The sequence below is a fragment of the Melanostigma gelatinosum genome (genome assembly GCF_949748355.1).
Source record: "Melanostigma gelatinosum genome assembly, chromosome: 21".
Lineage (NCBI taxonomy): Eukaryota > Metazoa > Chordata > Actinopteri > Perciformes > Zoarcidae > Melanostigma > Melanostigma gelatinosum.
Window position 1 is genome coordinate 454,960 of NC_136654.1, and position 13,712 is coordinate 468,671.

Here is a 13,712-nt window from a genome sequence, read left to right on the forward strand (position 1 = left end):
TTTGCTCCTGGTCCTGTATGACCCTGGTCCTGGTCCTGTTTGCTCCTGGTCCTGTATGACCCTGGTCCTGGTCCTGTTTGCTCCTGGTCCTGTTTGACCCTGGTCCTGGTCCTGTTTGCTCCTGGTCCTGTATGACCCTGGTCCTGGTCCTGTTTGCTCCTGGTCCTGTTTGCTCCTGGTCCTGTATGACCCTGGTCCTGGTCCTGTTTGCTCCTGGTCCTGTTTGACCCTGGTCCTGGTCCTGTTTGCTCCTGGTCCTGTATGACCATGGTCCTGGTCCTGTTTGCTCCTGGTCCTGTTTGACCCTGGTCCTGGTCCTGTTTGCTCCTGGTCCTGTATGACCCTGGTCCTGGCCTCTGAGGACATAAATAACCACTCTGGAATGTGGTCCATGACTCCTGGAGGATCTTTGTGGGCGCGCCTCTTTTCTGACAGCCGACACCTCTCCTCCTCTGACCCCTCCCCCCTCAGCAGGGAGGGGTCAGAGGAGAATGAAGCGCTCCCTGTCTCAGCCACACGTGTTGTTGATGCTGTGGAGGAGGGAGCGCTTGGTTTGAGGACTCCAGAGGATTTAAGGGCAGAAGAGCATCTCGTCACCTCCCGGTTAATGATTAAAGGTCAGCTGGAACTGATTGACCCCAGAGGCTTTTTAACCGGAGTCTCACACAGAAGAGGACGTTTGTTCTCTACTCGTTCTTCACTGCTGCTCAGCTCCACCCGGCTGGGCTCCTCTCCTGGGAGGAGGACTGAGTCCTGAGTCCACCTGGAGACCTGCAGGACCCACATCCAGATCCACTTCTTTAAATCCACTGGTGTGTGAATCAACTTCTGAAGGAGAGAAGCAGACCAGGACTGAGGGTTAGTCTCTGGAGCCAGACGCCTCAGGGTCAGGACTCAAGACCAGGACCAGGACCAGAGACCAGCTCACAGCTGCAGCAATGGCTGATGGGAAGCGGCGGAGCGGTGCGGTGGAGCCTCTGGACGGAGGATGGGGCTGGGTGATCGTAGGCTGCTGCTTCATGGTGACGGTCTGCACACGGGCAGTGACGAGGTGACACACACACACACACACACACACACACACAAAGAGTTTAGAAAGTTTAATTGTATTTCCATGAATGTGTTTTTTTTGCTTTTGATGTTTGTTGTTTATGTTTCATTGAATCTCTGAAATGTTCTTTAAAACTGAACGTGTCTCAACAGGTTCTTGTTTTTAGAAACTTGATCCTCGACTGAAACATAAAAACACATTGGAGAACATTCCTCTGTAATTAAAAACACGTCTCCACTTCAACTGCATTCAGTTTACAGTCTGAAGAGCGTGTTCTTCACTGACAGACGTTCTTTAATATCAGATGTTCGAGACGTTCTAACAGACAAAGATCCTCTGAGCAACAGAAGAACACTTTAAGAACCTGGAAGCTTAGATTTACAGGAACAGCTTCCTGTTTCAAGAGTTCCACAATAAAAGCATTCACACACACACACACACACACACACAGGTTGTCTTACAGCTGATGATCAACAACATGTTTTAAATTCCTTCACTTCATCAAAAACAAAGTCATTCATTTGTTTATTCAGAACTGTAATAATGAAAATATTATATATATTATATATATCATATTATATATATCATATTTATAATATATATTATCTACTCTTCTAGATTATAACTGCTGAATATTGTTTGCAAAGTGACACAGACAAAAATAATCAACTGATTGACCTGTCTGTGTGAGTGAGAGAGAGAGAGAGAGAGACAGAGGTTTAATATATCTTTATTAGTTTGTGTTAAGTTCCATTTACAGAGTTCTACTGTTACTCAAAACAAACCGAATTATTTTCTGAACAACACGATACGTTATCATTTAAACCGGTTTAACAAATCAGGTCCAACAAACATAACCGTGTCTTTAATTGTCTGCAGGCTGAGATCTGACTCTCACTTAGCGCCCTCTTTGTCCAGTTCTTTGTTCACTTTGTGAACTATTTTCTTTAGTCTGTATCCTTCCTGCTTCGTGAGACCTCCTCTGTCCTTGCTCCTCATGTGAGACCTGGCAGAGCTGGAGAGCTTCTCCTTGTCAGAGAGGTAGTCCTCCACTCTGACTCCTCTCACGTTCTTACTCCTCCTCAGAAACTCCTTGATCTCCTCCACGCTGTAGCCTCCAGAGCCCCGAGAGCTGCCAGCACCGTGTGTAGAGGGCTCACTGTTTACAGCAGAGTTCTCCTCCTGACTGGACTCAGAGTCCTCCCAACCGGACTCAGGGTCCTCTTCCGGCCTGGACTCACACTCGGCTGCTCCTCCACTTTCTGTAGTTGCCACTTTCTTGGCCTGTGAGCTTCCTCTGTCTCCTCTCTGTTTCCTCTTCAGCTGAGGGGCCTTGAGCTGCTCCTCGTCTGCTTCCATGGCCACCTCCCTACCTGCCTCCACCTGTCCTCCAGTACTCTCCCTCACCTGCTGGACCTCACTTGCCCCGTCCTTCCTCACCTCTTGTCCCCCACTTGTCCTCTCTTCTCTCACCTCCTGTACCCCACCCGTCTCCTGCACCCTCACCTCTTGTACCCCACCCGTCACCTCCACCCTCACCACCTGAGCCCCACCCGTCTCCTCCACCCTCGCCTCCTGTGCTCCACTTGTTCCCTCTTGTCCGTCCTGCTTGTCCCCTCTGTCCTCAGTACCTCTCTGGTTCTGGTCTTTGTTTGAGCCGTGTCCCCAGGACAAGCTCTGCTCAGATGTCCTTCTCTCCCACAGCTGTAACATTTAAAATTGTTTGTCTTTGCAAAGATGACGTAGTCAAAGTCGCCCACAGTGATCTTGAAGCTGAGGTTAACCACTCTGCTCCTGTTGCTGGGGATCATGAAGACATGTCTCCTGTGAGACACCACGTGCTGCAACAGCGGAGACTGAAATCCAGAGGACACCCTCCTAACCGGAGACACCACCTTCCCATGTTTGGACAGCTCTTTGATGATGGCATCGCTCTTTATGAATGGCGGCACGTTGGACACAGTGACTTTCACCTCCGGTGAGGCGAGAGCATACGTGGGCAGGAAGTGCTCACCGATGGAGATCCCGTTCATCAACACCACTTCCGCAGTTTCTATGCTGTCCAGAAAGATGACCACAGCGCTGTTCATCCGCGCTGCGGACTTCACGTGGCTGTGGCCGACAACCTCACCCACTCCCAGGCTGATCTCCTCCACCCAACACCCGAACAGCGGCGGGATCTTCACGCCGTGTTCCCTGGTTAGCTCCGTCAGGCGCATGCTAGCGTTTAGCACGCCGACAGCACCTGCTGCCCGGCTGCACTCCGCTCAAAAAGACCCAAAAAAACAGATAAAAGTACGCAAAAAAACCCCGTGAACCCTGCACACCCCACTACACTATCATACCCAACACTACACTATCATACACCTCACTACACTATCATACCCAACACTACACTATCATACCCAACATTACACTATCATACACCCTACTACACTATCATACCCAACATTACACTATCATACCCATCATTACACTATCATACCCAACACTACACTATCATACCCAACACTAAACTATCATCCCCAACATTACACTGTCATACACCCCACTACACTATCATACCCAACACTACACTATCATACCCAACATTACACTATCATACCCAACATTACACTATCATACCCAACATTACACTATCATACCCAACATTACACTATCATACCCAACACTACACTATCATACCCAACACTACACTATCATACCCAACATTACACTATCATCCCCAACATTACACTATCATACCCAACACTACACTATCATACCCAACACTACACTATCATACCCAACATTACACTATCATACCCAACATTACACTATCATACCCAACATCACACTATCATACCCAACACTACACTATCATACCCAACATTACACTATCATACCCAACATTACACTATCATACCCAACACTACACTATCATACCCAACATTACACTATCATACCCAACATTACACTATCATACCCAACATTACACTATCATACCCAACATTACACTATCATACCCAACACTACACTATCATACCCAACACTACACTATCATACCCAACATTACACTATCATACCCAACATTACACTATCATACCCAACACTACACTATCATACCCAACACTACACTATCATACCCAACATTACACTATCATACCCAACACTACACTATCATACCCAACATTACACTATCATACCCAACATTACACTATCATACCCAACATTACACTATCATACCCAACACTACACTATCATACCCAACACTACACTATCATACCCAACACTACACTATCATACCCAACATTACACTATCATACCCAACATTACACTATCATACCCAACACTACACTATCATACCCAACACTACACTATCATACCCAACATTACACTATCATACCCAACACTACACTATCATACCCAACATTACACTATCATACCCAACACTACACTATCATACCCAACATTACACTATCATACCCAACACTACACTATCATACCCATCATTACACTATCATACCCAACACTACACTATCATACCCAACATTACACTATCATACCCAACACTACACTATCATACCCAACATTACACTATCATACCCAACATTACACTATCATACCCAACATTACACTATCATACCCAACATTACACTATCATACCCAACACTACACTATCATACCCAACATTACACTATCATACCCAACACTACACTATCATACCCAACATTACACTATCATACCCAACATTACACTATCATACCCAACATTACACTATCATACCCAACATTACACTATCATACCCAACACTACACTATCATACCCAACACTACACTATCATACCCAACACTACACTATCATACCCAACACTACACTATCATACCCAACACTACACTATCATACCCAACACTACACTATCATACCCAACACTACACTATCATACCCAACATTACACTATCATACCCATCATTACACTATCATACCCAACACTACACTATCATACCCAACACTACACTATCATACCCATCATTACACTATCATACCCAACATTACACTATCATACCCAACATTACACTATCATACCCAACACTACACTATCATACCCAACATTACACTATCATACCCAACACTACACTATCATACCCAACATTACACTATCATAGCCAACACTACACTATCATACCCAACACTACACTATCATACCCAACACTACACTATCATACCCAACATTACACTATCATACCCAACATTACACTATCATACCCAACACTACACTATCATACCCAACACTACACTATCATACCCAACATTACACTATCATACCCAACACTACACTATCATACCCAACACTACACTATCATACCCAACATTACACTATCATACCCAACATTACACTATCATACCCAACACTACACTATCATACCCAACATTACACTATCATACCCAACACTACACTATCATACCCAACATTACACTATCATACCCAACACTACACTATCATACCCAACATTACACTATCATACCCAACATTACACTATCATACCCAACACTACACTATCATACCCAACACTACACTATCATACCCAACATTACACTATCATACCCAACATTACACTATCATACCCAACACTACACTATCATACCCAACACTACACTATCATACCCAACACTACACTATCATACCCAACATTACACTATCATACCCAACATTACACTATCATACCCAACACTACACTATCATACCCAACATTACACTATCATACCCAACACTACACTATCATACCCAACACTACACTATCATACCCAACATTACACTATCATACCCAACATTACACTATCATACCCAACACTACACTATCATACCCAACATTACACTATCATACCCAACACTACACTATCATACCCAACACTACACTATCATACCCAACACTACACTATCATACCCAACACTACACTATCATACCCAACATTACACTATCATACCCAACATTACACTATCATACCCAACATTACACTATCATTCCCAACATTAGCCAGTGAAGAAAAATGTTGAAAAGTCGTTAATTATCGCTCCTGCAGCTCCGCACACCTCCTTCCACTCAGAGAGAGAGAGAGAGACAGAGAGAGAGAGAGACAGAGAGAGAGAGAGACAGAGAGAGAGACAGAGTGTGAGTGTGTGTGTGTGAGTGTGTGTGTGAGAGTGTGTGTGAGACTGACACCTGAACAAACAGCCTCAGAGAGACGACACGTTTGACACGTTTCAAACCAACAGCTGCTCTTTAAATCACTAACATCACGTTTTGAAGTAAAAGTGCACATACATGAACACTGTGACCACGGGTTCAAGGTGTTCCTGAGGTGACGGTTCATTATTGAAGGAGAGAAGAAGAAGCTGATGAATAACTGAGGAAACGTGTTACTGATCAACGTGGCTCCACATTACTCAGTCAGACCAGTTTGGACTGGTGTCCAGTTACATAACAGACAACAGGAGACGTGTCACTGTTACATAACACTCACACACACCTGACACCTGTGTGCTGCTGACTCAGTGCTGACCATCGCTCCTCACTGATTGGTCGATGATGTCACTTCCTGTCTGCAGGTGCATCTCCATCTTCTTCGTGGAGTTTCAGGCTCATTTTGGAGCCGACTACGCTGCGACCTGCCGGGTGGCCGTGATGCTCGGTGGACTCCTGTCCTCCGTTGGACTCCTCCTCAGCTCCTTCACCACCAGTCTGGAGCTCCTCTACCTCACGTTGGGAGTCCTGACAGGTCCTCACACTAATAATATCCTCACCTGTCCAAAAATGTCCTCACTTCACATTAAATGACCTCACAATTCAGAGTGTCCTCACTCTCCAGGTCTGAGGTCACTTTCCATATTGTTTTTATCTTCCAACAAATGTCCTCACGTTGAAAGATGTCCTCACTTTACAGAATAGTTTCCATGTTTGTTAAATGTCCTGACTTTGGGTAGTTTGTCTTTACTTCCCAGTAATGTCCTCAATTGTTCAATGTGCCAAAAATGTTCCTCCTTTCTACAAACGTCTTCCCTTATCATAAAGTCTCTCAACTTCTAAACTGTCCTCCGTCTCCAGGTCTGGGCTTCGCCCTCTGTTACACCCCGGCTATCGCCATGGTGGGCTGTTACTTCCACCACCGGAGGGCGCTGGCGTTCGGTATCGCCATGTCGGGCAGCGGGATCGGGACCTTGGTTCTGGCACCGGCGGTGCAGATGCTCATCGAGTTGTACTCGTGGAGAGGAGCGCTGCTCGTCCTCAGCGCCTTCGTCGCTAACCTGTGCGTCTGCGGGGCGCTGCTCCGACCAATCAGACTGCGGGAGGGGGAGGGGGAGGGGGAGGAGGGAGAGGAGGCGGAGTCAGTGGGGGATGAGAAACTTGGTGAGGACCAGTGCTGGACAATGTGTCTCCATGAGTCTGGTTTGTTATAAACCTCTGTGTCTCCTGATGCAGGTGGTCTCGTCTCGTCAAAGGACGCCGAGCTCGCCGTCACACTCCCCAAAGAGCCGTCGGTGCCCCTGCCGCTGATGGCGGGAAACCCCGCCCCTCAGCTGCCGAGGAGGCGGTGCTTCAGCTCCTGCTTCCTGTCCATTAAGGAGTACCCCTTCCTGCTGCTGCCGGACTTCCTGGGCCTGGCCGCGTCCTTCCTGTTCCTGGCCAGCGGCTGCAGCCTCCCCTTCGTCTACCTGGTGCCGTACGCTCTGAGTGTCGGGGTCCGCCACCAGCAGGCCGCCTTCCTCATGTCCATCCTGGGTGTCCTCGACATCGTGGGGAACATCACCTTTGGCTGGCTGACGGACCGGAGGTAAGACCCCCAGAGTCTCATGTCCATTTCTATAAATGTCCTCACTTTGTACAAACAGTTTAGAGTATTAATGTTTCAGAGAGTTTAGAGTATATAAAAGTATGTTAAAGTGTGTTAAAGTGCGTGAAAGTATGTTAAAGTATGTTAAATTATGTTAAAGTTTATTAAAGTATGTTAAAGTGTATGTTAAAGTATATTGAAGTATGTTAAAGTATGTTAGAAGTATATTAAAGTATGTTAAAGTATGTTAAAGTGTATGTTAAAGTATGTTAAAGTATATTAAAGTATGTTAAAGTGTATGTTAAAATGTGTTAAAGTATGTTAAAGTATATGTTAAAGTATGGTAAAGTGTGTTAAAGTATGTGAATGTATGTTAACGTATGGTAAAGTATGTGTTAAAGTATGTTAACGTATGTTAACGTGTGTTAAAGTGTGTTAACGTATGTTAAAGTATATGTTAAAGTATGTTAAAGTATGTTAAAGTATATGTTAGTATGTTAAAGTATGTTAAAGTATGTTAAATTATGTTAAAGTATGTTAAAGTATGTTAAATTATGTTAAAGTTTATTAAAGTATGTTAAAGTGTATGTTAAAGTATATTGAAGTATGTTAAAGTATGTTAGAAGTATATTAAAGTATGTTAAAGTATGTTAAAGTGTGTTAAAGTATATTAAAGTATGTTAAAGTATGTTAGAAGTATATTAAAGTATGTTAAAGTGTGTTAAAGTATATGTTAAAGTATGTTAAAGTGTGTTAAAGTGCGTGAAAGTATATGTTAAAGTATGTTAAAGTATATTAAAGTGTGTTAAAGTATGTTAAAATACGTTAAAGTATGTTAAAGTGTTTTAAAATGTGTTAAAGTATGTTAGAAGTATAAGTTAAAGCGTGTTAAAGTATATTAAAGTATGTTAAAGTGTATGTTAAAGTATATTAAAGCATGTTAAAGTATATTAAAGTCTGTTAAAGTATGTTAAAGTACATATTAAAGTATGTTAAAGTGTTTTAAAGTATGTTAACGTACATTAAAGTGTGTTAAAATACGTTAAAGTATGTTAAAGTGTGTTAAAGTATGTTAAAGTATGTTAAAGTGTGTTAAAGTGTATGTTAAAGTATATTAAAGTCTGTTAAAGTGTGTTAAAGTACATATTAAAGTATGTTAAAGTGTTTTAAAGTATGTTAAAATACGTTAAAGTACGTTAAAGTATGTTAAAGTATGTTAAAGTGTGTTAAAGTATATGTTAAAGTACGTTAAAGTATGTTAAAGTATGTTAAAGTGTGTTAAAGTATGTTAGAAGTACATGTTAAAGTATATTAAAGTATGTTAAAGTATATTAAAGTATGTTAAAGTATGTTAGAAGTATATTAAAGTATATTAGAGTATATGTTAAAGTGTGTTGAAGTATGTTAAAGTGTGTTAAAGTATATGTTAAAGTGTGTTAAAGTATATGTTAAAGTATATCAAAGTATGTTAAAGTATGTTCAAGTGTATGTTAAAGTGTTTTAAAGTATGTTAACGTACATTAAAGTGTGTTAAAGTATGGTAAAGTGTGTTAAAGTATATTAAAGTATGTTAAAGTGTATGTTAAAGTATGTTAAAGTATGTTAAAGTTTATTAAAGTATGTTAAAGTGTATGTTAAAATGTGTTAAAGTATGTTAAAGTATGGTAAAGTGTGTTAAAGTATGTTAATGTATGTTAACGTATGGTAAAGTATGTGTTAAAGTATGTTAACGTATGTTAACGTGTGTTAAAGTATGTTAACGTATGTTAAAGTATATGTTAAAGTATATGTTAAAGTATGTTAAAGTATGTTAAAGTATGTTAAATTATGTTAAAGTATATTAAAGTATGTTAAAGTATGTTAAAGTGTGTTAAAGTATATTAAAGTATGTTAGAAGTATATTAAAGTATGTTAAAGTGTGTTAAAGTATATTAAAGTATGTTAAAGTATGTTAGAAGTATATTAAAGTATGTTAAAGTGTGTTAAAGTATATGTTAAAGTATGTTAAAGTTTATGTTAAAGTGTGTTAAAGTTTGTTAAAGTATATGTTAAAGTATGTTAAAGTATATTAAAGTATGTTAAAGTATGTTAAAGTGTGTTAAAGTATATTAAAGTATGTTAGAAGTATATTAAAGTATGTTAAAGTGTGTTAAAGTATATTAAAGTATGTTAAAGTGTATGTTAAAGTATGTTAAAGTATGTTAAAGTTTATTAAAGTATGTTAAAGTGTATGTTAAAATGTGTTAAAGTATGTTAAAGTATATGTTAAAGTATGGTAAAGTGTGTTAAAGTATGTTAATGTATGTTAACGTATGGTAAAGTATGTGTTAAAGTATGTTAACGTATGTTAACGTGTGTTAAAGTATGTTAACGTATGTTAAAGTATATGTTAAAGTATGTTAAAGTATGTTAAAGTATGTTAAATTATGTTAAAGTATATTAAAGTATGTTAAAGTATGTTAAAGTGTGTTAAAGTATATTAAAGTATGTTAAAGTATGTTAGAAGTATATTAAAGTATGTTAAAGTGTGTTAAAGTATATTAAAGTATGTTAGAAGTATATTAAAGTATGTTAAAGTATGTTAAAGTATATGTTAAAGTATGTTAAAGTTTATGTTAAAGTGTGTTAAAGTTTGTTAAAGTATATGTTAAAGTATGTTAAAGTGTGTTAAAGTATATGTTAAAGTATGTTAAAGTGTGTTAAAGTATATGTTAAAGTATGTTAAAGTATATGTTAAAGTGTGTTAAAGTATATGTTAAAGTATGTTAAAGTATGTGTTAAAGTGTGTTAAAGTATGTTGAAGTATATGTTAAAGTATGGTAAAGTGTGTTAAAGTATGTTAATGTATGTTAACGTATGGTAAAGTATGTGTTAAAGTATGTTAACGTGTGTTAACGTGTGTTGAAGTATGTTAAAGTATATGTTAAAGTATGTTAAAGTATGTTAAATTATGTTAAAGTATATTAAAGTATGTTAAAGTATGTTAAAGTATGTTGGAAGTATATTAAAGTATGTTAAAGTGTGTTAAAGTATATTAAAGTATATTAAAGTATGTTAAAGTATGTTAAAGTGTGTTAAAGTATATGTTAAAGTATGTTAAAGTTTATGTTAAAGTGTGTTAAAGTTTGTTAAAGTATATGTTAAAGTATGTTAAAGTGTGTTAAAGTATATGTTAAAGTATGTTAAAGTATATGTTAAAGTATGTTAAAGTATATGTTAAAGTGTGTTAAAGTATATGTTAAAGTATGTTAAAGTGTATGTTAAAGTATGTTAAAGTGTGTTAAAGTATATGTTAAAGTATGTTAAAGTATGTGTTAAAGTGTGTTAAAGTATGTTGAAGAATGTTAAAGTTTGTTAAAGTATAATGCTGCGTCTCGGTGTCCCAGGTGTCTGAAGCCGTACCGTCTGGCGTCCTACGTCTTGGCGGTGGCGATGGAGGGTCTCTGTTGTCTCTTCACGCCGTTGCTCCGGTCCTTCTCGCTCCTCGTACCCTTCGCCGTCCTCTACGGTTACTTCGACGGCGCCTACGTGGCGCTGATCCCCGTGGTGACGGCGGACGTGGTGGGATCTCCGTACCTGTCCTCGGCGCTGGGCGTGGTCTACTTCCTCCACGCCATCCCCTACCTCATCAGCCCGCCGATCGGAGGTGAGGAGTTGATGTTTGATTTGAGTTTTGTGACTCATTGTGTAACAATCAGCTGCTTTTGTCCTCGTTAGCTGGAGACAACGGACACAATTACAGGAAATACACTTTGAATGATATATGTTAAAGACAATGTGTTTAGGTTTAGGGGTGTTCAGATTAAAGTTCTACGAAAGTAAAGGTAGAGAAGTATCATAACAGGTCAAGTACTCATTATTTCAGTGATATTATATGGTATACTACAGCGTTGGGTCGTTTAAACGATAACAATATAATAATATCCCTGGGAGCCTGTCATTGGCAGCCCACTGCTCCCTATATACAGGGATGGGTCAAATGCAGAGACAAATTTCCCCCTTAAAGGGATCAATATAGTATAATAAATTAAAACATTTAATTTAATTAAACAATAAAATAAGCTACGATAGTATAATAAACAATAACAACATAATACAGTATAATATAATAAACTGTGATAATATAATAAACTATGATAATAATAATGATAAATGATAAATGTAAGGAAGTGGGCGTGGTTTCATCTCTCAGCCCCTCCCCCACTTTTTAAGACCTGGGGATGAAGTTACATTTAAAGTTATGATGGAGATGAATAATACATAATAATCAAACATACTTATGGTACAGTTGAATAAATAATAAAACGTACTCTTGCTGCAGGTTGGCTGGTCGACGTCACAGGAAGCTACTCGCCGACCTTCTTCCTCAGTGGTGTCTCTCTGCTGTCCAGCGCCGTCATCCTCTCCGCCATCACCGGGATCCGCCACTGCCGCCGCCTGATGCTAACTCCCGCCGCTAAACGCCAGTCTGTCCGACCAATCGGACTGCTTCAGCGGAGGCTGTCGGTCGAGCCTCGCGCAGAGGAAACGACCAATCAGAGTATCGACAGCGTAGACGTGATGAAGGGCCGTGATTGGCTGGCGAAGTGGATTTATTGATAGTCTGCTGAGGACTAGAATCCACACTGTGACACACTTCCTGTCACCTGACTTTTAAAGGACACCTGGACGAACAGAGGCGAAGATGCTAACGCCAACAAACGGACAGAAAACAGGAAACAGGAAACAGAAAACGTGAAATGACCCAAATAAAAGCATGTTTGCGCTCTGGTGGAGCTACAGTGGGACCGGATGGACTCCGCAGAGCAAAGACGCTTTAGTGGAACTCGAACACGCAATAAGAGACTTTAAAGTTAGTTTGAGGCCAAACAGAAATGTGTCGAATCACTGAATATCAAAGACTGAAAGTTCATGTTTCATTGATTGTTGAAGAAAACTGGGTCGAAAATTCACAATCCGAATATGTTAATGTGAATATGTACTCGAACTCTTTCGCCTCTTTGACTGTAAATGATTCATGTGAAACTGTGACGGACATTTTACATTTGATGATTCTTCATGAACTGTGATGTTGGTGCTTAAAGACGAGAGATACTGAAGACGCAGGTCAAACATGAGACATTTTAACTTCAGTAACAGAAATAACCAGAGAGCTCTGGACTATGGAAGACTTTATGGTGCCGTGCTAATCAAATAAAAACTGAATGAATGGTTCTTTATTGTGAAATTAAGATCAAAACCAGAAGAGCTGAATATTAAGTTACAAGAGAAGCAGTCTGCGACATTAACAATAATTAAAACCCTCCTTTCCAAACGTATCATTGTATTGATCTTGATATCTGCAATTGATTTTTTAATTGGTGTTTCTTTAGATCTTCAGTCCAGTTCAGTAAAATAAAGAATGAATGATTAAACATGTTGGTTCTCTCTTCTGAGAAGACGAGACTTTCCAGCTGAGCGTTCTAGGTGTTCAGTCACTGATCTATAGAGGACTCAACCCAATAACTCAAGACCGACTCATCAATAGTCTGACTCCTTCACGCGCCTCAAACTGTTCCACATGAGAGTCGAACATCTGGAGTCTGAACGAGGTCATCAGAGAAACAGCTGTCAATGTTTATCCTGACCTCGAAATGTGCTACTTAGCTTAGCACGTCTTTAGCTTAGCACGTCTTGGTGTCTCTGATTCAGTGATGATGGGACCACAATATAATATTTACATATTTATTATATTAGTGCTGGGCAACGATTAATATTATACTTATAATAAAAACAAAATGCACCATCAGATATATATATATATATATATATATCTATATATATATATATCTATATATATATATATCTATAT

The 13,712-nt window shown here is 39.8% G+C and overlaps 1 protein-coding gene across 1 annotated transcript; it reads left to right on the top strand.

Annotated features, from left to right (window-relative positions):
- The first annotated feature begins 537 nt into the window (after positions 1–537).
- Positions 538–13,575, top strand: slc16a12b (solute carrier family 16 member 12b). Its single transcript, XM_079293643.1, has 6 exons — positions 538–1,051; positions 6,639–6,808; positions 7,135–7,437; positions 7,510–7,861; positions 11,248–11,507; positions 12,183–13,575. Exons 1-6 carry the CDS (start codon positions 939–941, stop codon positions 12,458–12,460), a joined length of 1,476 nt encoding a protein of 491 aa, XP_079149769.1. The 5' UTR covers positions 538–938; the 3' UTR covers positions 12,461–13,575.
- Positions 13,576–13,712: the final 137 nt, after the last annotated feature.

Coding starts and splice junctions, on each gene's coding strand:
- slc16a12b (XM_079293643.1), top strand. CDS start 939: ATGGCTGATGGGAAGCGGCGGAGCGGTGCGGTGGAGCCTCTGGACGGA. Junction 1,052..6,638: donor TGCACACGGGCAGTGACGAG/GTGACACACACA, acceptor TCCTGTCTGCAG/GTGCATCTCCATCTTCTTCG. Junction 7,438..7,509: donor AGTGGGGGATGAGAAACTTG/GTGAGGACCAGT, acceptor CTCCTGATGCAG/GTGGTCTCGTCTCGTCAAAG.